Source organism: Vigna radiata, unplaced genomic scaffold, assembly GCF_000741045.1.
Source record: "Vigna radiata var. radiata cultivar VC1973A unplaced genomic scaffold, Vradiata_ver6 scaffold_259, whole genome shotgun sequence".
Classification (NCBI taxonomy): Eukaryota; Viridiplantae; Streptophyta; class Magnoliopsida; order Fabales; family Fabaceae; genus Vigna; species Vigna radiata.
Genome location: NW_014544144.1, coordinates 1 through 25,404, shown reverse-complemented (window position 1 = coordinate 25,404; position 25,404 = coordinate 1). Strand labels below are relative to the sequence as shown.

The following is a 25,404-nucleotide window of genomic DNA, read 5'->3' as shown; positions in this document are numbered from 1 at the left end:
TTTCAAAAAGCAAACCCTAATATCTGCAATTTCAATTTCAAAATGAATAAATCTACCTCATTATGCCTCTACGGACTCCACGTGGGCAGTGAAATGCCATATTAACACTTTTTTGCACAGTTGGAGTTTCTGTCGTTAACTATTTAAACGGCATCTCCAAAAAGGACCAGATTGAACGAAATTTACAATCTTTAGGACCACATTGAACAGAAAAAAAAAATAGGGACCAAAACGAATTTTGTCAACCAAAATAGGGACCATTAATGCTATTAAGCCTATTATAAGTGAAGAGAGATATTGGAGATAGTGATGACATACCGTTAGCCATGACTTAGCACATTCATGAAGAGTTGGAGACATCTATGGAAGATGGACCTAGACTCTTTCTCTTGGGCCATCTTAAGCCATCATGAATATTTAGTAAGAATAATTTTGGACCTTATATATTGGACAAATTAGTCTAGATTTTATTTGGATAAAGTAATCTAGATTTTATTTGGACTTTTTATTATGAACCTAGTAATATAAGATTTTAATTAGACCTTGTATTTTGAATAAAGTAAAACAGGATTTTGATCAAAACAAATCAACAAAGTGGCCAAGATCCAAAGTTGACAATGCAATTTACCTTAAATTAAATATTTTTAATTTAAATTTTTTATCCACTATTTTTAAATAATTTAAAATAAAAATTATAAATTTCACTCAAAATTATGTCTTCTAAAAAAACATAATTTTGAGTAGTTTTTCACTACAATATCATAATTCGGCTCCTCATAAAGCGAAGTTTGACCTATTACAGAAAGAAAATATAAGTAATAAACTAAAACGTGCTGCTGCAGAAGGAAAAAAATATTTTATTCCTTGTTAGTAAATGCACTCCATCTTGTGTCTTATATTATTGGGAACATAATGAAAGATTTTGATGGGATGGTCGACATTTTTATCTACGTGAACCATATATACATGGTATTCGCTTGAATAAATATATAAAATTCAAAAGAAAGACTATACCAAAATTAAATTGCCAGATTTTTAAACAGAAACTAATTATAAATAAAATAAGTAAAAGAAATTTATCTGAAACATAATGATAACTAAAATGGATATTTTTGGAATAATATTGAATAATTTAATTGTTTAAGGGATTAAAATCCGTTAACACAAAAAATAGAAGTTTAGGAGATCTACACGAAAATCTTGATCATTGATTTTATTAAATGACTCTCATACTACTTTAAATCTAACCGTTGACTCTGTTCATTTATAAAAATTTAGGAGAAACAAAATGATGTAATAATATAAAAAAGGGTAACAAAGCTTAATTATCTAAACCACCATTATATTTAATAAAATTAACTGTTGAAATTTGATACATACATTTAGACTCGTAAGTTGTATAGAGACCTTAATAACCATTTTAAAATAGGACAATAATATCTTAATAATTTTTTTCAATAATTTTTTATAATAGACTATATGTTATTATTTTATTGATACGTAGGTTTGAAACACACTAATTACATATTATTACATAAGTGATTGTAAAAGATTATTAAAAACATATTTTCTTTTAAAATATAAATAATTTTTGAAACACTAATGTATATAAAACCCCACTGACCCACAGCCAGTCTTTTTCAATGAACAGCCAACATTATTAACTCAGAAACATCTTTTTCTATTATATATCCCAATCATTCATATAAAATATAATACTATAAGATAGTGTTATTTTTTGCAGACAGTGTTGTTTGTAGAAGTTTGGTTAGATCCAACGATAGCATATGAACCGCATGGCTGCAAAATCGGGAATTTTGCACAATGGGCCTAAAAAATGAGTTAATTAATTTGCTGTCCGGGGTTAGGTGGGTCGTATCGTATGGACTCATGACTACAACTACGACCGGTAGTTTTCAGATAGAGCTGTTGACTTCATTTATGTTTTACAAGTTCCTTACACTACAACGATTTTGTCTTTTTCTATTATTTATTACTATTATTGTTTGTTTTACCATAAAAATTAAAGGATTGCACGATTATTTAATTAGATTTTAAAGGAATTGGAAGTTTGATGGGTTTTCATCTTTTGGGTTGGTAGGTGTGTGAAATCTACAACACCCTCTTTTAAGAACTATAATTTTATTTGTTTTAAATGTTCATGTAACGTGACAATATTTAGTCAAAAATGTTTTTGGATTTTTCAAACTATCTTATTTAACTTTTTCATTACAAGAAATACTATCTTTTATGATCATCAATGCCTTGATTATTTTATACTAATTATATATTTATATTTTGGTTTAATAGGTTCAGAGGTCTCTATTTGTACATATTTGCATTAATTAGGTCTCGGTATTTTGAAAACACTCAATTGAATTTTTATTTATGAAAAATTGAATGAATAAAATCCTTACCGTTAAATTCTATAAACGACATTAAATACATTACGGCACACTGAAGTGGCATTTCATAACCACGTCTCACACAAAAAGGTGATGAGGTGGATTTATTTTAAAGGTAAATTTATTTTAAGTTTTAAATAAAATTCCTTTTACCTCTCTCACTTTCTCTCCTGTTTTCTCTTCGGTGCCATGAGCCCTCAGTTTTTTTCCTCTCCTTCTTAAATCATTGTCATCGTCGGTCTTCTTTCTCTCGTTGTTGCTACCATGCCCCTTTTGAATGTTCATAATGTTCATAATAGTTATAATTAGTAAGCGACCTTGCGAGTGCAAAATCCAGTCTTAGTTCCAATCTCAGTCGCCTCGGAGTAGGGCGGTGCAGAGGAAGAGGAAGAAAAAAGTGTATACCCAAGAAAGGGAGAAAGATGCTCAAGCTTTTCAACAGAAGCAGGGATAGCCCCGCCAACGTGTCCCCGCCCTCCTCTGACGTCACCACGCCATCTTCTTCGTCGGCCTCTCTGGTCACCGGCCCCGCCAAGTCCATATGCCTCGTCTATTGCAATGAGAAGGGGAAGTTTCGAATGGATCCAGAAGTCGTCCCTACACTCAAACTTGTCAAGAGCCCATTGTCGTTAAATTTATTTTAAGATTTTAATATTTGTCCTGTTTTGAATTTCAGAGGCTGGAGATTTGGAAAAGGCCCAACTTATGGGGCATAGTTACAGCAGAGCGAAGGTGAAATTTAATGTCAATAGAGTGGACAACATAGTTATTCAATAGAGTGAAACAAATGTATCTTGTGGTTTTAACTTTTTCCTCATTTTGTATTCAAGTCTTCTTTCTGTTGATTTTTTTCAGGACAGGATCTGTCTCCAATTGACTTGATCAATGTCCAACAATTTGCACAGAGGGTAATGGATCTGTCTGAGTACAGGAAGAACGTATATGACTACCTGGTTGCTAAAATGAATGATATTACGTTAAATTTGGCCTCTTTAATTGGTGAAGTTGTTGGTGCTCGTTTGATTTCACCGGAAAAGTGAAAGAAGGAGAGAGAAAAAAACTTTGAGGCGTGAGAGAGGTAACAGGTATTTTATTTAAATCTTAAAATAAATTTGGCCTTACATGTGGTTATCAAATGCCACCTCACTATGCCACAACTAAAACATTTAACGTCGTCTACAAAGATTTAACGGTGAGGATTTTATTGATTCAATTTTACATAAGAAGAGATTCAATTGAGCCTTTTCAAAATAGGAGGACCTAATTGACTCAAATTTGCACAAATAAGAACCTCCAAACCTATTAAACCTTTATATTTTCTTTTTATACCCCTCTTCTTATCACATCAAATAATTTATAAATCTATTAGTTTTGTTATCTTTCTAAGTATTAGATTTTAATACACCTTTTAGCATCCACAAACTGATTATTCTTAATAAAGTGTATAAATCAAACATGAGAAATAGTTTCCAAAGATGAAATGCTATTTTGCTCCTTTTAAACACAAATAAAAGGTAAAAAAAATGCGTTAAACTTAAATATAATCAAATTTCAACTACTTTTTTATATGTAAACTTTGTTATTATCTTTAATGTATATTTTTACTGAAGTAATTTAAAAATGCTTTAAGTGTATAAAATTAAGAAATATTGAATGAGAACTATCATTCTCAATTAATATAAATTTAATAAGTTTAAAAAATGTTTTAATTGTATTCCTTTGATCATTTAAGATTATAATTAATATTAGAGTTGGATAGTCAACGTATTTTTTATATTTTTTATTTTTTACTGTTATAAAATCCCACTTTACTATTTATATTCTCTTGTTTTAAAAAAAAACTCATAAATATTATTTTAAATAAAAATTTTACTATTGATTCGTTGGTATATGTTCTTTAAATATATTTTTTTGAAGACTACAACTTTAAGCTCTTCAAATATTCCAAGCTTTAACTTTAGGAAGTTGTAAGATCTTGAAAAATTAGATATTAAGAAAATGTAATACTTGTGAGAGTCGTTATTTAAAATAATAAAAGATAATTATTACAGAAGTGAAAAATAATACACTTTTTTAGAGCTTCTTATTATGTATTGGTGATTACGTGTGAATGTGTTCATACATTTATTTTTGTAAATATATTTTGATGGACGAAAATTATTGTTGGTAGAAAAATGTAAAATTCTAGAAATTTTAATAGTTTGTTATCTTTATTTAAAAGATTTATTTTATCTTCTAAAAGTATAAATCTGGGAAAATTTTATTTAATTAGAAAAATCCTTATTAGATATGGTTAGATATTTTAAAAGATATTTTTGAATATTGTTATATACTAGATACATTTACAAATTAAAAAATATCTTGAGGTATTATTGACAAATAATAATATTAAGATAGAATATATTATGTAGGAACTTATCCGAATCAATTAAGTTAAAGATAATTTTATTTTATTGTATTATGAAAATAATGGACTTTTATAAGTATTTAGAAAAATAAACCCAATTGGGTTAGGTATACCTTATGTTAGATATCTTAGATATATATTATTTTTATTTTATCTTTATCTCTTATTTTTAGTTAGCTTGTTATTACTCTTTATTAGTATTTTGAACATAGCTCATGTACCGTACGGTCCTTCCAACTATAGGAACCAAACGGTTCTCTCAGGCCGAATGGCGACCAGGCCGACCACCCAGGTTCGATCGAACGACCACCAGGCCGACCACCCAGGGCCGACCGAACACCCAGGACGACCACCTGTCAAACCGACCGACAACCTGGGCCGAACGACTCTTCCCAGGTCGAGCATCTAGGTCACCTATTAGACCGACAACCCAGGCCTACCATCCATCACATCGGCCGACCCGCATGGTTAGATCATAAACAATAATAGCTCATTAAAGCCCCTAATGGAGGTTAAGGCATGGTTGGGCCATCATCAGACCCACAAAAGGTAAAAGCCCATTACAACTAGTATAAATAAAGGTCTCAGGTATGACTTCAGACCACGTTGAACATTATGCACACCACACATCACTTATAGTGACTTGAGCGTCGGAGTGCCTTTGATAGGTATATGCCTGCTCGGCTTGAAGAAGGAGCAGGGAGAACGAATTAGGTGTCTGCCTGCCTGGCTTGGAGAAGGAGGAGGGAGAACGAACAACTTGGAGTATTAACCGTCCGACCTTCAACAGGTAATCGTCCGACCCTCACAGGTGACCGTCCGACCTTCAATGAATCCGTCCAATATTCAAGGTTCGTTTGGTCTTCGAGACAACTTGGAATGTTTTAAGGGACCTCCAACCACCTCGAAACAGCTCATATTTCTTCTATTATAAATAGAGTACCTTATATGTATATTCAATACAAAGGAAATCAAATTATACATAGTTGTTACTATATTAAACTCCTCTTTATATATATATATATATATATATATATATATATATATATATATATATAATGTTAAGATAGAAACTCTGACAAGAAAGATATAAAATTTGAAGGTGAGAGTGAGAGTTTGATCAAGTGAAGGTCTGTAAAAGCTCATGGGTGTTGTTGAATGGCACTTTTTATTTTAGGAAAAAGTTTTAGTGGGAAACCTAGGTAAAGGGAGCTTACATTCTTGATTGATTACATTCTTGATTTCTTATATTCTTGATTTCTTGATTCTTGATTTATTATTATTTTTTGTTTCTTTTATTGCCTTGTTTGTATGTGTACATGATTAATTGAGTTAAGTTGATGTTTGATTTGGTATTATTTTGAATGCATTGATCAATTTATGATGATGTTGTAAGGGTAGCTTACATTCTTTATTTTGTTTTCTTATTCTTACATTGTTGCTCTTATGTGTACATGATGATTTGAGTTAAATTTTTATTTGTTATGATTGTCAAGTTGTGTGCATTCGGTCGAGTTATTTGTGATGATTGTTGAGTCGTAGGTGTTGTTGAATGTGTTGTTCTGTTTTATTGTCGAGTTGTGTGATGTTTGAACATGATTGTATTGTGTGTCGTTGGTTGTATATGTTTGAGGTTTAGACAGGTTGTTGTGGGGTCGTTTCATTGTACCTAGTAAATCCAACGATGCAGGAAGAAAATAGGTTTGAGTGTCGTTTCTAATGAACATGTGGTATGGTAGGGTATATGGGATAGACCACGAGTGTTTGTGGTAACATTTTTTGTTTGATGTGAATATGGTTGCTTTGAGGATTACGGATGGATAGTTGAATAATGTGGAGAATGAAATTATTGTGTATTATCTTGTATTGTTTTCTGTTAGCTCACCTTTACATTTTCTTTGTGGTTGTGGTTTCTACTTACAATGATCGTTTTTATATGGGAGCGGATAATTTCGGATTTTGTATAGCATGATGAGTTGGTTGAGAGAGTTAAGGAATTTATGTGTGTATTTTGAATAAACTTATTTAGTTGGAGTTTTATTTTGTAATTAATTATAATTATGGTTTAGTTTTGGCTTATTGTAAAGACTTATTGAATTTAGATTTTCGTAATGATATTATGCTTTAAATTATTTAAAATTTTACTTCTAATCGTGACATCCCAAATTGGGATGTTAAAATAGTCAGTCTCCCTAAACCAAATAAGAGTTGTACTTATACGAGACAATCTAACACTCGAGTCATTAAATGCATTAAAAGATAATTAATAAATGTAATTAATGTACCTCATATATTATATTATTTATATTATACTTATGAGCTTTTTACCTAAATGTATATCTTTATTACAACCTATATGGTAGTGGTATGGTAGTGGTGATCAGTTAATAATTTAAAATTTAAATTATGTTTAGAATTATAAAAGATTTATAAAATTATAAATTATGAAATTATATATATATATATATATATATATATATATATATTAATTTGATTTTAATTGAAACTAATTTAACTAAGAAGGAGAAAAATGTAATAGAAAAGTATTTATAAATTTAAATTTCGGTTTGAATTTTTATTTTAATTGACACTCCATTTATTAAAAAAGTGAGTAAATGTTACAGAACAAAAAATAGCGAACTTTATTTTATTGTTTTTTAATTGAAATATGTTAAGTTGAAATAAGATAAAATTTTAAATGTATAACTTTAAGTATATTTAAATTTTATTTAAACTGAGTTTATAGCTAAAACAAATGAATAAAGATACAACAAACAATTTCATGAAAATAAGATCAATACAATTTTATTTTTTTCTCATGATTATGATGATTTTCAAGTTTTATTTGATAATTTTAACTAGATACAATAATGAGTAAAATCTAATTTATAAAATATAAAATCATATGATATTACAATTTCATAAATTAAAATTTGATTTTAAATATAATAATGTGAATAATTTTAGACAATACTTTTAGATTGGATAATTTGATTTTTTTAACTTTTTAATAAATATTTTTCTCTTATTTTTATCTCTTAATTTTATTTATGAATTTTATGTTTTCAGTGCAGTGGGACCAGTTTTGTCAGAAATGCCTAGAACTGTCCATCGCATTCATTCTCCCCCTGCACTTATTAAAGATTTTAATCATTTTAATTTTCACTGATAATGTAATAAATGTATTGAAAATTTCAATGAGGCAAGTGAAAGTAAATAAACAACATATTAAATAATTTTATATTTCAAAGTTAATTATTTGTATTTTTCTTCTATTATATTAGAAGCATATTAGGAAATAATTTCTCCATCTTCCTTTTCTTATATTTCGTTTTTTCATGTGCATAAATTTATCTTAAAAATTTATATTTCTAAGATTAATTTTCATACTTTATTAAGAGAAAATAACTTTATATTTAAAGACTACTAATTTTAATTTTAATTTTGATCACTTTTACTTGTTTTATTTTCATAAATTTAATTAAAGATATTTTTAACACATTAAAAATATTGTATAATAATTTTTCATTTAAACTAATTAATTTTTATTATCACAATAATTGAATTCAAATCTAAATTGCATTAAGAATGAATTTAGTATAGAAATGTGTAATGATTATTAAAGTGATTAGAAAGAAGTATTTTTTACTGTGATTCTATATTTATAAGATTGTGTCATTCAAATTTATCATTTGAACAAGACTGGGTTCTAGAGTCAAATATTTTTTTAAAAACAAAAAAATAATTTAAGAAATAAAAATATCTATTTAAATAAAAATATTGATAAAGTGTGACCAAATACATACATTAAAAATTTAACTATAAAAGGTAAAATACTTTTATATAAACTAAAATGTAATTATTACATAAGTTAATTTATAAAAATTTTTAAAAATTAGTTTTTCAAATGATTTATAATATACACGTAGATTATTTTCAATTCATGTTTCTTTTCTTGCAAACTAATTTCTCATTAATTTATATCAAAGAAGATAAATAAAATTTAACTTTTACCGTTAGTAGTTAGTCTGAACATGTCAAAAAGAAGCATATGTTTCAGTGAAAAGAATTAACAGTGCGATCTTGTACAGAAACAATTATTTCTTTATTCGTAAAACACTTTATCCGCATGATCCAAAATAGGGGTCTGAACAGAAAAAAAGAAAGTTTGGAGAAAATGTGGAAATAAGTAAAAGACTAAATATGCGTCAGCAATGAGGGCTCTGACCGATGAGCTGACATTGGCAACAATAACTACAGAGATAGTTGGTGAAAAAACCAGCAACTGTTTGAGTTTTCCAGCCTTAAAAGACTCTCTTCTCCTTTTCAATTCTCTCTCTCAAACAACACAGCCTTATCAAAATCAGCCACTGTTTCAGCTAACTCTCCATCACTTGGTACTTCCCCTCTTCTTCCTTGCATGTCTGGTGAAGAATCACCCCTTTTTTCATGATGATTTTTTTTTATCTTTCCACATGCAAAATCTCTTTCTTCCTGATCCTTTTTTTTTTTTCTCTCTTTGCTTTCAAGATTAATCTAAATTCCAGTTGTTTTTGCTATTCTGGATTCTCATTGCTTTTACTGTTTTTACCCCCTTCTGGGTGAGTTTCAGAATATGATATTTTAGTCTTGGTGAGTAATGTCTGAGATTGGACTGAAATCACTGTATTCACCATTCCAAAGGGTATTTATTTGGATGTTTTTATTTTTTACTGTTTGGATTGGTGATACTTTCTCAAATTGCTCTTTTGGATGCATGTTATGGGTAATCAGATCATCATCCCTGTTGCTTTCTCAATTATGGGCACATATCATTATTCATTTTATCTTTATCAATAGAATCTTTTTTAGATATTAGCATATAATTTCTTATCAGATACTAATTAGATCATACTAATTACCAATTTATTTCAGTGGTTCAAGTAATTTCAGTGTTTCTAGAAGATGGGAACAAGTGAATGGCACATTGAACGAAGAGCTAGCTTTGACAGTGAATCCACCATAGCAAGAGAGCCAGGAAATGTACCTGAAACTGGCTCACTCTCTATAGTTGTACTAGGTGCTTCCGGTGATCTTGCTAAGAAGAAGACTTTTCCCGCACTTTTCCACCTATATCGACAGGTAAAGCAGAATTTTGATTGATGGATAATGCTGATTAGCTTTTGATAACAGTTGTCCAAGTGAGGAATATTAAGTGCTGATGATCATGGAACTGATACCAGATTAAGGGACTCATTGCAGAATGTGTTTCATAATACCAAGACTTTTGTGTGAAAGATTTTATTCACTTGTTCTTCATGTTTCTGATTCAAAATTAAATGTCAATTACTAATTCTTCATTTTGTGGAAAATATCTTGGAATATTTTATAAAATTGTTTTCTTAAAGCAACTATTTCCAACTTTTAGCGTCCTTATTCGCAGGGATTCCTACCACCAGACGAAGTTCATATTTTTGGCTATGCAAGGACAAAAATCTCTGATGATGAATTGAGAAACCGGTTGCGGAGGTGAGACTTTTTGTCAAAATAAAAGTGTATATATACTTTTCTAGAGATTTCTGTGAATAGTAAATAAATTACATATATATATATATATATATATATATATATATATATATATATATATATATATATATATATATATATATATATATATATATATATACCACTTGGAGCCTTCAACTTCAGAACTGTTGATGTTGATTTGATGTTACTGGATTGTGTTTGCAATTGCAGTTCTGTCCTTTAAATTGTGGAAGTAGTTAATACAGCATACTTATCTTTATTTTTTTTTAGCCAAACAATTTATTGTGAAATTTGTTCTGTGAACAGTTATGTGCTTCTTTCACCAAGTTGTTTTACCGTATGCTTCATCCTGTCCTATTAGCTCAAGTATTCTCTTGATACATGTTTAAACTATTTCTAAGCCTAGCAAAATATGATTTGATGTGCAGTTATCTTGTTCCTGAAAAAGGTGTATCCCCCCAACAGTTGGAGGATTTAGAGAAGTTTTCAAAACTGGTTAGTGCTATTTGGTTGTCTTGAACCATTTTACTAATATTATGTTGATCACATGTAACCCTGTTTTTGGTTGATTTAAAATTATGATTCCCTGTCTCCCCATGGCTTCTTTTTAGATCAAATATGTATCTGGCGCTTATGATTCTGAGGATGGCTTTCGCCTGTTGGATAAAGAGATTTCAGAGCATGAATATTTGAAAAACAGTGTAGAGGGATTATCTCGGAGGCTTTTCTATCTTGCTCTTCCCCCTTCTGTATATCCATCTGTTTGCAAGATGATCAAGACTTGTTGCATGAATAAATGTAAGTTTCTATCATAGAATGAATGATATTGATAATTACCTTTTCGATTGCAAATATTTTAAAGGACCACTTGCTTTATATCGAGGGAGGGTCGTGGATAGGATCGCAAAAGTGATCCATAGTTCAACAATTGTTGGTACTAATGCTTGGTCAAACAGTAGTCTTCTCCGAACCACAGGATCTACTTTAAGAAGCTCTTATACTTTTATTTAAATATAGGATACTTGTGTACTTTCCTGCAAGATCTTTTCCCTGACAATAATGGTGCTAATAGAGGTTATTGCTTAGAGATATAGCTCCTTCCAGTGGTTGGTATAAGATTTTGGCTTCACAAGATAGCTACTGGTGGCTGAATTATATTTATAGTTTTTAGATAATAGGAAAGAATAATGAAAAAAACTTGAACTTTTTGTTAGGCAGCTAGCATTTGCAAAACGGATTTTTGGCTTCAAATCATCTTCAGTCCCATTTCTTTATCAGCACAGACTAAAATTTTTTGTGACGAGAACAGTTGTTTTTACTATATTCCTTTACATTTCAAGGTTTCTATCTATTATCCACAAATCTAATTCTGTTTGTATTGATATGGCTGCATCTGGTTCCTTTTCTTAGCTGATCTTGGTGGATGGACGCGTGTTGTTGTTGAGAAACCTTTTGGTAGGGATCTACAATCTGCTGAGGAACTCAGTACTGAGATCGGAAAGTTGTTTGAGGAACCACAGATTTACCGTATTGATCACTACTTGGGAAAGGAACTAGTGCAGAATTTGGTATTTAATAATTACACAATGGCTTCTAATTTGTTTCATGGATTTTGTCCGATGATTAATCCATTTTCATTTAACGTACCCTGGCAGTTGGTGCTTCGCTTTGCAAATCGGTTTTTCTTGCCTCTTTGGAACCGTGACAACATTGACAATGTGCAGGTGAGAATTTTTGATTGTTGAAGAGTTACAATTTTGGGTTAAGAGTTAATTAATTAAATTTTCTCCTTTCAACTTGTTCTTACCGAAAATAAGCATGGTTCTCCCGATATGGAAAAAGGTGGTATTCATGAGAAACCAAATTTGTACTTCTAAAAATTGATTGCAGAGTTGTTGGTGAAGACCAAGAAGAGATTTATTTGTAGAAGATTCTCCAAAATTGAGTCATTAAGAACAAGAAAAATTATAGAATATATGAATATAAAAGTGAATAAGAGAAGTTCATGAGATGGATATGTATTTATAGACTTTTAAGCCCTTGAATAAAGACAGAAAAGATAATGAAAATAAGTATGCGATATAGTTGATTATTGATTTACCTAGAAAAGAAAATATCATTATTCAATTATAAATAACTAATATTTCTTATGGCATATAAATAATTTGTTAGATATATTAAGTTAGAAAAATATCTCTAAATATCTACACAAGTGAAGTTAGGAAAGGTATTGCTTGTCAAACTCTGGCAATTCATAGTCTGCCCTATCATATCTATCCACCTTTTTTTCATTCTTCATGTTTTACAACCATCTCAAATATGGCTTAACTGTCTTTGTTGCCTTATCCATTTAACTACTTCATTACCGAAGTTGGTAAGCCATTCTTTTAAACTTGAATGGGCTGTTAACTGTATTGCAGATAGTTTTCAGAGAGGATTTTGGAACTGAAGGCCGTGGAGGATATTTTGACCAGTATGGGTATGTGCGGAAATTTGATTAAGCGAAGTTCTCTAATACTAGTGATTTCCAATTGTAGATTATGGAATGAAATGATAATGAAAGAAAACAAGTTTCTGCTTGCCAATTTTATTTTAGTTGCTGATATTGAAAGAAATTTCTAATTTTGTTCCTAGTATCTACCGTGGTTGAAATATTTTGGTGGATTTTTCAATAATTATTTTTAAAATGTTATAATTATTTATTGCAGTAAAGGAACCAAAATCGTCAATTTACTGTGTTTTTTATTTTGCAGAATTATTCGAGATATTATTCAAAACCATCTGCTGCAGGTGATGCCCTGATTTTAATGAAAGAATTTCATATACTGGCTTTTATAATTATGATTGTATTGTGAAGTACGAACTTCTAATGAATAATGAGATACAACAATAATACTTGAATTCACGTCTATCGACGGTTGAAATTTTGTTAAGGGTGTGCTTGATATATAACCAAATTTTGGCATAAAATCTTCAGTGCTACAATGTTCAAATAAGTATTTTATAAGCAGTGATTGAAACTACAACTGTTAACTATTTAATGTGCACTGAAGGAAACTTTGGCATTTGAAAAGATAAATAAAAGGAAAGTACTCAAACTAGTAATTCAAAGATTGAACTGTGGAAAGCCTTGTGCCGATGCTTTTGATTTGCTGAATATCTTAAAACCGTCACTTAAAATTTATTTTTATAATGTACTAAAGAAATTCCAAATGCAAAATGGTATCCATTAATGAATTCATCAGAAATTCATCAACCAAATATATTTTGCTCTTTATTTTTCTACCAACTCAGGTTCTTTGCTTGGTTGCTATGGAAAAACCAGTGTCTCTCAAGCCTGAGCACATTCGGGATGAGAAAGTGAAGGTGTGCCTCTTTCCATTAAATTTTACTGGAATTATTAATCACTTCTCGTTTATTCCTCCTATCTAATCCCAACGCTAAGTAATCAATATCAGTACCAATCTCTTGCTCTCTTTTTAAATTTAATTTTGCATACTAGCGCTGCATCAGAGGGATATTTTAGTAACTCGTATACTGAGATTTTTCATGTTGCATTTTATGGCTACCTAGTTTTTGAGATAAGTCATGGAAGCCTCTATAGATAACTCTTTCGGGTTGATATGAAAAGTGCAGGTTCTTGAATCAGTGCTCCCTATTAGAGATGACGAGGTTGTTCTGGGACAATATGAAGGCTATAAAGATGACCCAACTGTGCCTGACGAGTCAAATACCCCAACATTTGCTACTGTTGTTCTGCGAATTCACAATGAAAGATGGGAAGGTCAGATGAAATTTCAGCATTTCTTACCAAAAAGAAATAGGATACTGGAGTATCTTTTAATTTCTTTGATGCTATATATTTGGAGAGTAAATGAAGTTCAAATTCATTCTAGTGCCTAAAAGAACTATAATTTTTTTTCTCTTTTGCATCAGGTGTTCCTTTCATACTAAAAGCAGGGAAGGCCCTAAATTCTAGAAAGGCTGAGATACGGGTCCAATTCAAGGACGTTCCTGGTGATATTTTCAAGTGTATGTCACAATAATATAACTTTAACATGTTTTGGCTTGGTGATATTTTCTGGGTTTTCAATAAAATACTGTCTGCATTTATTGGCTCCTATCATTCTAGTTTTTTGTGATGAGTCGTGATAGTCTTGGAGGATGTCTTTTGCATCTTGGTGTGTTGTTTGTTGTCTTGATTGAAAAGATTATCCCTTGTTTCTTCTGTTTGAAGAAGTTGGCAACATTTGACATTGATGATTATTGCACTACTCAAACATATTTTCACTCTAAACTAATCTTATTTCAGTGGAAACTGATAAATTTTAGATGGGTGATTTCATCTCCATATTCCACAATTACAAAGGAGACACCTATTCTTTACGTGTTTGTCCAGTATGAATACACAGACTATTAATATCAATGTTTGCTTGAATATATTCTTCATTTTCATAAAAAATACCAGTTTAGTATAAACATGACTCTGAATTTCAATATTTTAGGTCAAAAGCAGGGGAGAAATGAGTTTGTCATCCGCCTCCAGCCTTCTGAAGCTATTTACATGAAGCTTACGGTGAGGCAGCCCTTCTAATGTCCCATAATGAGATTGATCATGCCACTTGTTTGATCTGATTCATTGTTACAGTTCTCTTTTATATGTTATATTAATTTATTTAGGTTCTGAAGTAGAGCACTGAAAGAAGGACTTTGATTTATAGGATGAATGTTCGTGTACTGGATATATATATATATATATATATATATATATATATATATATATATATATATATATATATATATATATATATATTTCACAACAGAGTTTAGAATAATTATTTTTCTACAAACGTAAATAGAATAATATGCTTGATTTGTTTCTGTTGCTTAGACCAAATCTATTTTCCAAACTATTGAAGTTCATCCATCTACTAGTTTTCTGTCAAATAACACATGAAGAAATACTTGATGGTCAAATAAAATAAATATTATGAACTGACTTGTTGAATGCTTATCATGCAGGTCAAGCAACCTGGACTAGAGATGTCTGCAGTTCAAAGTGAACTTGACTTGTCATATGGACAACGGTATCAAGGGGTAACCATTCCAGAGGCTTATGAACGCCTAATTCTTGACACGTATGTTCCTTTTCCTTGTTCATAGTTACAGCTTGTCAATGGTTTGTAGCGTAATACTGATGGAGATGGATGTATAAGAGGTCCTTTGTAAACTATTCTTATACATATCTTGATACACAGAAGTCCACCGAGCAGTAGTGATAGAACTACAAGCATTGCATTACTTAGAAATATGTTCTGCTGTCAGAAACAAATAGACGAACATTGAATAACAACGGAAATTGGATTGTTTTTTGCAGAATTAGAGGTGATCAGCAACACTTTGTCCGGAGAGATGAGTTGAAGGTAAGATGATTGCACGCTTGATAGAGTATTGCAAAAGTGTTTGCTTCACAAGCTTAATGGCTTTATGGTTGTCTTATCAGGCATCGTGGCAAATCTTCACCCCACTTTTGCACAGAATTGATGATGGGGAGTTCAAGCCAATCCCTTACAAACCAGGAAGCAGAGGTCCTGCAGAAGCAGATCAGTTACTTGAAAAAGCTGGCTATGTTCAAACACATGGCTATATATGGATCCCTCCTACCTTGTAGAGTGAGCAAATGTTATAAAATGAAGTTTTAGTTGGTCATGAATTCACAATAAGCTTGAGAGAGTTCCCTATGAAGCACTCCTCATGGATGTGCATCAAGCATTTCAATTTATGTTAAGAGTGTTTTGACGCAGTTTGTGTAATAGATTTTTGTCTTTCGATGCAAAATAAATGGAAAATGAAGTCTTTCTACTATACTACTAATGGCATCATCTGTTAATTTCGGTCTGACGTGTCCAAGGCACGCAGGATCATTACTATTCTAAATTGAGTTAAATATGTTTTCATCTAGTCACTTTAAATTTTAGTAAAAATTGAAATTATTCACAGTTCATCAACTTTAAAAATACATTAATATAATCTTTTTAACCATTTTGTTTAAGTTTAGTTGACTTCTAACGTGTTTTTTTATATGTGAAAAACTCAAATATTATGAATACGTTTGAAAAGTTAAATAAATTTATCAAATTTGATTAAAAAAATTAGATATATTTATTTTATAGTTAGGAGATTAAATTAGATTAAAGTTTTTTAAAAAATTAACTCCAATTTTTATTAAAAATTAAAAGATAAAAATCATATTTAACCATTCTAAAATCTATAGCAAGCAAATCAATCATCCACTAGTCATAAATATATTTTAATTTTATTCTAGAACACGAAATACTCGAAGTGGATAGAAAGACTTTTTTGCACATTCCTATTACATTATTATAACAAAAATAATATTTTAAAGAAAATTATATAAAAAATGTATTTAAAATTTCAGATTATACACAGACATTTTAGTAAAAGTATATTTCACAATAATTAATGCAGAGTAAATTTTTAAGTTTTTCAAATACTAATAGATTTTATCATTACATGTATAAGTCTTATGATATAATCATCCTTTTCACAATAAAACGGGACTCGAACAAAACTGTTTTTGCTTTTACAACCTTTAAGCACTGTCGGTGTTAATGTACTAGTTGATGAAATTTGCAAACATAGACAAAATAAGATGACTCAGAAACATCAGAATTCAGAATGCTGGTAGAGTTTGCACAATTTAGTTTGAACCCTCAATTCAAAACCAAAACAATGCACTTAAAATATAAATGATTATTAAAATGCTCCATGGTCATCAATACAACAGTCTCTCTAAAATCAGAATTTTTAGTTAACTATGTTGAGTTTGCACAGTTCAGTTTGAAAACCAAATACACAAAGATCACGATAATTAACTAAAACAGTTACAACGGTCTCTATGGTTCAAAATATTTTTCCGTACATTTACCCTAGGATTATCTTCTTCTGTCACGAGTCCTAGGATTCATGGCTCTTGAGGCCATAGCCCTCAAATTTGCTCTTGCAAAAGATGGTGAAGGTAGCCTTTCCGGGTTACTCCCCCTAAAAGTTTGGATGAACTCTTCTCTCTGCAACCTTAGAGCCAAAGCTGCATCCTGATGTTGGCTAGTAGAAACCCCTCTTCTTGTCCTCATTCGAGTTGTTCCCGGGCTTTCTTCATCAATTTCTCTCTGTAACCTTCTAGCCAATGCAGCATCCTCATCCTCCTGTGTTGTTGATGTCACTGCCACACTCTTCCTTGAATTGTTTCTGCTTGTATTCCTTAGGTTAGCATAAAATGCTGTTTCAGGACTCAGATTTTGAGCTTGTTGGCGACTCTTCAAGGAGCCGGCTGCTTCTCTTGCCTCAATTTCTTGGGGAAACAGCAGCTGGATTGTGTTCCAGAGGACTGTGTTTACAGTGCATGATCGTCCATTGCTGCAATTCATCAAGAGGGATTATATATATAAATAAGCCGCCTATTTAGAATGCTTCTGGGACAGAAGTGAATTGAAAACATATATTTTTGTAAAGTCAAAGAAAAGTAATAGAGTAACACCTTATTAATTGCCTGCATTTGGGGCACTTTTTGCCACACTTGTCTGCAGCAGATCGTAGACATTTTCTACAGAAGCTGCAAAATTTTAAAACTTAAATTTGTTACCCCAAGAAAAAATTACTAACATAGTTGTCTGCAATAGCTGAAAAACTGTATTCACACCAGAAATGTAGGAGTTCATAATGTTATAATTAGTTTCCGAAATAGCTGAAAATTTGTAGATTCTGTAATATATTAAAAATTAAATTGAGTACCCCTAAAGGATTTTTTCTAGAATAAACTTCTGCAAAGGATGAACAATTGTAGATTTCTTGACAGAAATCTATTAAATTGGGAAATTCTAGCGATTTGAATGGATCAAAGAAAAAGTTCAGCTTGGTTGGGTGTTTACCTGTGACCACAAGGAGTGGTACTTGGCTCAAAGCATATTTCCAAACAAATCTGCAAAAAAACATATACACGTCACATTCATACCGAAACAAAAAAACATGAAACTAGATAAAAATCAGCACCAATAAACATCATAGGGCTCTTACAGCACAGGAAAGCTCGTCCCTAAGTTTATCAATGAAGGGTAAAGCAGAACTAGAAGAAGGGGCACCCGGGTTCTTCTCTTTGGATTCATTCCCATCCCCTCCTCCTTTTCTTCCCTCGTTATTAACAGAATCCCTTTCTACCTTCTTCTTTCTCCCACTTTCTGTTCATCAAAGCAATTAGTCACAACACAAGAGAACACAAAAAAGCAAACAACTATAAAATTGAGACTTCTAAGATAGTGAAATCACCCTTTTTGGGAGTTTCTTCTGCATCAAGATCAAGAATTACAGGGATTGGTTGTTGTGAAGTCCTCCAAGATCTACGTATCCTAAAACCAGTTATTGAGAAAAAAAAAAATCTTTACCAAGAAAAAAGACAAAGAATGACAAAAACACACAAAAAAGAAGAAAAAAGAATATAATTGATAGGTATTTTTGATAGGCTCTTCGATCAATATTAAAGTTTCATCTCAAAGTATTTTTCATTTTGCACTAGAGGGTAACATTGGTAACCTATGTTATGAAAATTGCATCTAAGTTTTGTCGAGAAAAAAAGAGACACTACCTTGATGAGTTGGTGGATGGCGAACTGGAACTCAAAAGAGAGCGTTTCTTGTGCTTGGAATCTCTAACTGGCGTGTCTTCAACGATGAGGCTGGCCAATAACAGTGCTTCTTCATCCCAACCAGCCATAGCAGCTGCAGATTTGAACCTTGGGGATAAAAGGGTCGCCATGTTTTGGACATTGGAATCTGCTAATGGGATCTTTTGGCTTCTGGGGCTGCGTTTCTGTTCTCCGTTAACTGCCATTCGCACACTCACACAGTACCGACAATTGTTTTGAATTTTTATATTTATACAACGGTCTACTTATTTTGAATTGCTTTGTGGTTTGGCCACCCTAACGGCTATATTTTGTAGAGCAATAATGTGATGTGATTTTTCCATTTTCGCTAGTTTATCACTGTAATTGCAATATAATGTTTAGAATTTAGAATGATTTTTTTATAATTGTAAGAAAAAGTTTAATTGAGAAACGGATAATAATCATATATTAGTTCATTTCATTACATAAAAAGTATCGAATTTCAGAATTATCAAATTCCACAATTTACTTTAGAAAATGAATAATATATTTAAATAAACTTTTCTCTTAAAGAGAAAAAAATAACATTAACATATTTATAAACTTAAATTATCGATTGCATAATGTAATTTTTTTAACTTCTTTCATATTTTTTAAACATGCATATAAGGTAATATCAAACTAAAAAAAAAGATCTTTTTCCTTTTTAACATCCATAATTTTTATTTAATAATAATATTTCTCTTTAATTATTATTATTTTCTATATATATATATATATATATATATATATATATATATATATATATATAAATAAAGGAACTCTCAAATTTTGATATAAAAGTTTTATAATTTTTCATATTTTAACTTAATTTATAAACTTACAACCTATCTTATATTATATTCAAGTAGATAAAATTAAAAATAGTGTACTGATGGAAGCTCCTTCAAGCTTTGTAGCATGATATAAGCTAACCAAATAGAGAAGCAACGGAATGAACATTGGATGCAACGAATTGATGTGGAAATTGTGTGATGAAGGCTTGAGTGAAGTGATAGCAACCTTTTTATGTTAAGTTAGGCCAAAGCTAAGAGATGTGCATGAAGGGGTGTTTTCCTGGATAGATGATAGGGAAATGTGGTGGTAAATGGTCTAAGGATGATGATCTAATGTGTGGATTATGTAGAAGCTCATGATCTCTAGGAGATATGGTGGTGGTGGTGTAGTATTTGATGGCTCTATGAGAGGTGAGGCCAACTCAAGGAGGAAAGTGACTAAAGGGACCTCTAGGGTTGCTTTAGTCTTGATCTAGGAAATGTATGGTCAAATTTGGATAGCATAACATTAATAAACTTCCAAGATGATTACAATGGTGGAGGTATCTCTTTATATAAGCAAGGGTGTCTCCTACAACCCTCAAAGCAAAAGGAAACCCTAAAGGACAAGGCTTGGCTGAATTTGGAGGCCTTTTAAGATGGAGACAAGTGTTCAAATCCTCTGAAATGATAAAAGGACAAGTGGCCACTCATAAAGCAAAACCTCTCCAATTCTAGCATGTCATGTGGCCACTTCTAAAAGCAAATCCTCTCTAATGAAAGCATGATACATGACACACACTTTCCACTTGGTTTGGATGTCTAACTTAAGGAAAATTCTATGCTAATTAGGCCTTAATACAAGCCTTAAGCAACTTACACTACATGACTGAATACAATGACCTAAACAACCTACACTACTCTTCAAGCTATACTCCATGATGGCTCTAAAGGTGATTCACAAGGTAAAGTTGATATCATCTTCAAGGATGACTTCCACTCTTTTTGAAAGTGTTTGACCATGACTAGGAGATTTGCCACCATTCCCACACTCTTGAAATGGATTTGTCCTCAAATCTTCAACATGGGCTAAGGCAACTTCCTCTTCTTCCAACAACATCCCAATAACAACCCACTCTAGTCTAGCTCACCATATCCAGCTACAATCCTAACAGTAACAACAATCCTAGTAGTAACAACAATACACATCAATAGTTTGTCAAAGAATGTTATTACCGATGAATTTTTTTAATTATCCACAAATAGTAACCATCAATAAATCTATTATATTTTATTGTTAACTCATACGAACTCCAACTTGAACATACTATGCTCATAGGTGTCCTAGTCTTTTTGGATTCTTCTAACTATTTCTCTTGTTTTAGGTCCCTTGAGTAGAGATATATCATCACATATGAATTAAACTTTCCTAATTTTTCATTTTATAGCTTTAATTTAAAAAGGAAATAAAAGTAATTTTGAAGTTATATTATAAAAATATCCCTACAAATATACGTTTTATTTTATTTTTTCTACATAAAACTAGAAAAATAAAGTCTCTTCGAATTTGAAATATTTCCTTATGCAGATACATATTCTTTCCAAATTTTGAATCTTTCTTTATTTTTCATAAAATTAAAAACATCGTCCAAATTACTATTTATTTTTCGTTTTTTTTAAATCTTCCTTTTCATAAATTTTAGAAAATATATATTTTCAAAATAAATCTTCCCCTTTCAGTCAAGTCTAAATATATATTTTTTACTTTTTTCGTTTTTTCTTTTATGAAAAAATAAATAAATAACTATATGTTATCAAATAATAGCGATTTGTATTCGTTAATGAAATAGTTCCCTGTTGAATCTTAAAGCCACTATTTTAAATATGGATATGCTCAAAGTCTCCAACAATATCGATTATTGCTTTTGACTATGAATAATCCATAGAAGTACACCATTACTGAAAAAAAATTATCAAATCCGAAATAGAATTTTTTTTCCTTTCCTTTCTTATATATAAAGGTCAAATTTCCTTTTGTCTTTAATTTCAAAGTGAAAAATTAATAATTCTAATAAATAAAAACTTAATTAAATTTTAAATTCTTCATAAAGTTTAATATATTTAATTAAATGTTTATTAAAAAATATTTAAAATGTTATTGAGTCGGAAACTAGAAGATACAAATAAATCATGGTCAGCATACATTAGTATTAGCAAATTAAGCCTTACTAAAACTACCGAGTTAGCGTGCAAATTGCAAAGTAATTCACACGGGTAAAACAATGAAATAAAGTAATAAAAATAATAGAAAAAATGTAGTTAAATCCATAAATATATGTATTTCCACAAGAATATTTATTGAATTTCGTTTAGGTAACATCAATTGAAGATATTTTATTGACAGCCAAATTTGACGAGCATATTCGTTTTGAGACGAAGACAAATAAAACAAATGGCTACACTTGCTTTAGTCACTTTCATAGTTAAATATTGAGTATGTTATGAATGAGAATATAGAAGAAGCAAAACTCCGATTGAGAATTCCCATTGCTATTTGCAAGTGCTGAAAGAAGATATGGAGCTTTTGCCACGAGAATTGGTGTCCAACGTGTTCTCAAGGTTGCCAGCGAAGGTTTTGCTGCTATGCAAGTGCGTTTGCAAATCCTGGTTAGATCTCATAACTGATTCTCATTTTGTTACCAATTACCCTCTTGTCTACAACAATCTTCAGAGCCAAGAAGAAAATCTCTTGGTCATTCGAAGACCCTTTTTTTCTGGCCTCAAAACATACATTTCTGTCCTTTCTTGGAACGTCAATGACCCCAAAGAAGTGGTTTCGTCCAATGTTTTGAACCCTCCCTTTGAGCACAACTCTGATTACAAATACTGGACCGAAATCATGGGTCCTTGCAATGGCATATACTTCCTTGAAGGAAACCCTAATGTGTTGATGAACCCTTCATTGGGACAGTTCAAGGCTTTGCCTGAATCCCATTTCATAAGTCCTCATGGGACTTATTCTTTCACAGATTATGCAGGCTTTGGATTCGACCCAAGAACCAATGACTACAAAGTTGTTGTGATCAAAGACCTATGGTTGAAGGAAACAGATGAAAGACAAGTTGGGTATTGGACAGCGGAGTTGTATAGCCTTAATTCAAACTCTTGGGGAAAAGTTGATGCTGCTCTTCCGCTCCCAATTGAAGTTTGGGGTTCTTCTCGGGTCTACACTTATGCCAACAACTGTTGCCACTGGTTGGGTTTTGTTGAAGAGTCAGGTGTCTCAGAAGATGTTGTTCTAGCATTTGACATGGTCAATGAGTCCTTCAGGAAGATAAAAGTGCCAAGAATACGCGACTCTTCAGACGAGAAGTTTGCAACTTTGGCACCCTTTGAGGAATCTGCTTCAATTGGTGTTGTTGTTTACCCGGTGAGGGGCACAGAAAAGTACTTTGACGTTTGGGTGATGAGAGATTATTGGAACGAAGGGTCGTGGGTGAAGCTATGCAGTGTTGGACCCGTGCAAGTTATTTACAAGCTCGTTGGGTTTTATGGGGGCAATCGGTTTCTTTGGAAGGACAACAACGAAAGATTGGTGTTTTATGATTCGGAGAATACAAGGGATCTTCAGGTTTATGGAAAATATGATTCTATAAGGGCTGCAAAATATACAGAAAGTCTTGTTTCACTTCACAAATGTTTATCATGTACTTCGGTTCCTGACCCTCTGCTACATGACAGTGAATATCTTATTTCTTTTTAGAAAATATAAAACTTTGTTGCTTTTAGACAGTACTAGGTTCTTTGGTTTGTTTGCTTTGTTGCTTCTGGATCATCCCTGTTAGTTAGTTGTCACAAGTTGCTGTATTGGATATATAAATATGTCAGCTTTCATTGTTCAAAAGCATGTGCTGGTTGTAGTAGAATTTTGGACTTTTGATTCATGAATGTGCATCGGTTCCCTTTAGAGTTACGCCATTGAAGTTGAAAAGGAAATACTTGTCATTTCTACTTGTTTTGCAAGTTGTGGAAAATTTTCCACTTAAAAGTCTTTAGTCAATAGTGGCTTGCAGATTGTATTTACTTTTCTGTTTAGAAAAGGGAAAAGATGTAGTTTTATTGTTTGGAGAAAACACATTCTTATTCATTGCAAATTTTTTAAAATATTAAACAATTTCCTAGTAGTTTTGTCTTTATAGAATTTTAATATTTTCCAAAATTTAAACACTTTTTTTTTTAAAGTTCTTTTAAGTGAAAATAGTAGATAGGAAACTTATAAGCAATAATAATAATTAGAAAACTTACATTGATAATAAACATAAATAGCGTTAATCATATATTTAATCTTGTATGAAATATATATTTAGTTAAACAAATATTAATAATATATTTAATTATGTATTAATTACGTGTTTACTCAATGAAAATCTCTTAGCTATGACTAAAGGCATATATGAGGATGGGCTTCATATGTGAAAGGTGGCCCCAAACTACCTCTATTTGTAAAAGCTAAAGGGTGTTTCACCCTGCACCTTCAACTGTCTTATCTTACACCTCCAAAATTTTCAAAAATACATGTTATGTCCTCACTTAAAAGCAATCAAAAAGTTATTAATTTTTAATAAAATGAAAAGAATCTTTTAACAAATTCTTTTAATCACTTTATCCTTCTTTGAAACTCATGTCTATAGTATTTCTCTTTCTTTTTCATATTTCAGTTTTTCTCCTCTCTTCTTTGTTTTCTTTGATTAGAAAAGTGGGGAAGAAAAATGTGAGGGATTAGAACTGGATTTTGAAAAATCAGTTTTGGAAACGTGAGAAGGTATCTATTGATGTCGAAAACTGATTTGGCCTTTATCATATTTCAAAATTTAAGAAAGATTGATTCGATTTTTCATAGATACTTTATCGCGTTTCAAAAACCGATTCAATTATTTGAATTTTAATTTATTTTTTGAATGATTTAATTTAATTTTGAACAGGATTTTATAAGTACAAAAATATTAGAATTAATCAAATTTATTTTGAATTAAATAATTTTGTCTGCAAATATTTAATATAATATAATAAACATTTATAAATAATATAATTGAAAATTAAAAAAAAAAAACTTCAAAAACGGATAAGGAAATCTGATAAATGTTTTTCATATGAATTTTAAATTTTTAATAATTTTTTTATATGAATTTCAAAATAAATATATTATTTTAAAAAATTAAAAAAAATTATACAAATTATTTTATACAAAAAATTAAAGAAAAAAAACTAATACAATAAATTTAACATTTATAATTAAATTATAATAAAAACCTAATACAATAAGTTAAATATTTACAAAAAATCTAATAAACTTAATAATACCAAATTATGTAAGGACCCCATAACTTATAAGGCTATTGGGCCTCTGGAAAGACCCCAGGCCCATTCGTATTGGGCACATGGCCAAGAGAGGGGTCCCTTCCCCAGCTTCAGAATTTTCATTTCTCCAATTTCTTTTCTCTCTCAAAAACAGAAACCTTGCCCTAACTCAAGCTCTCACTTCTCTCTAGATTTCCAGCATATTCCACCGTT

The 25,404-nt window shown here is 30.9% G+C and overlaps 3 protein-coding genes across 4 annotated transcripts; 2 read left to right on the top strand and 1 right to left on the bottom strand.

The window, feature by feature from the left end:
- The first annotated feature begins 9,078 nt into the window (after positions 1 to 9,078).
- Positions 9,079 to 16,208, top strand: LOC106755436 (glucose-6-phosphate 1-dehydrogenase, cytoplasmic isoform). Its single transcript, XM_014637595.2, has 16 exons — positions 9,079 to 9,209; positions 9,727 to 9,933; positions 10,235 to 10,320; positions 10,767 to 10,833; positions 10,950 to 11,136; positions 11,749 to 11,906; positions 11,994 to 12,062; positions 12,759 to 12,817; positions 13,092 to 13,128; positions 13,633 to 13,704; positions 13,975 to 14,122; positions 14,275 to 14,370; positions 14,844 to 14,914; positions 15,361 to 15,476; positions 15,716 to 15,761; positions 15,842 to 16,208. The coding sequence occupies exons 2-16, from the start codon at positions 9,757 to 9,759 to the stop codon at positions 16,007 to 16,009; spliced, it is 1,557 nt and encodes a 518-aa protein (XP_014493081.1). The 5' UTR covers positions 9,079 to 9,209; positions 9,727 to 9,756; the 3' UTR covers positions 16,010 to 16,208.
- Positions 16,209 to 17,076: 868 nt separating this feature from the next.
- Positions 17,077 to 19,268, bottom strand: LOC106755428 (putative E3 ubiquitin-protein ligase RING1a). 2 transcript variants are annotated; one of them, XM_014637578.2, is made up of 6 exons: positions 18,998 to 19,268; positions 18,682 to 18,761; positions 18,433 to 18,593; positions 18,288 to 18,337; positions 17,897 to 17,971; positions 17,077 to 17,775 (listed from the first exon to the last, which is right to left on the bottom strand). In XM_014637578.2, exons 1-6 carry the CDS (start codon positions 19,240 to 19,242, stop codon positions 17,295 to 17,297), a joined length of 1,092 nt encoding a protein of 363 aa, XP_014493064.1. In that variant the 5' UTR covers positions 19,243 to 19,268; the 3' UTR covers positions 17,077 to 17,294. The 2 variants fall into 2 exon arrangements, with proteins under 2 accessions (XP_014493064.1, XP_022634022.1); XM_022778301.1 differs by having other exon boundaries at positions 18,682 to 18,752.
- Positions 19,269 to 22,191: 2,923 nt separating this feature from the next.
- Positions 22,192 to 23,806, top strand: LOC106755426 (F-box protein CPR30). Its single transcript, XM_014637575.2, has one exon. The coding sequence runs from the start codon at positions 22,409 to 22,411 to the stop codon at positions 23,594 to 23,596; it is 1,188 nt and encodes a 395-aa protein (XP_014493061.1). The 5' UTR covers positions 22,192 to 22,408; the 3' UTR covers positions 23,597 to 23,806.
- The last annotated feature ends 1,598 nt before the right edge of the window (positions 23,807 to 25,404 follow it).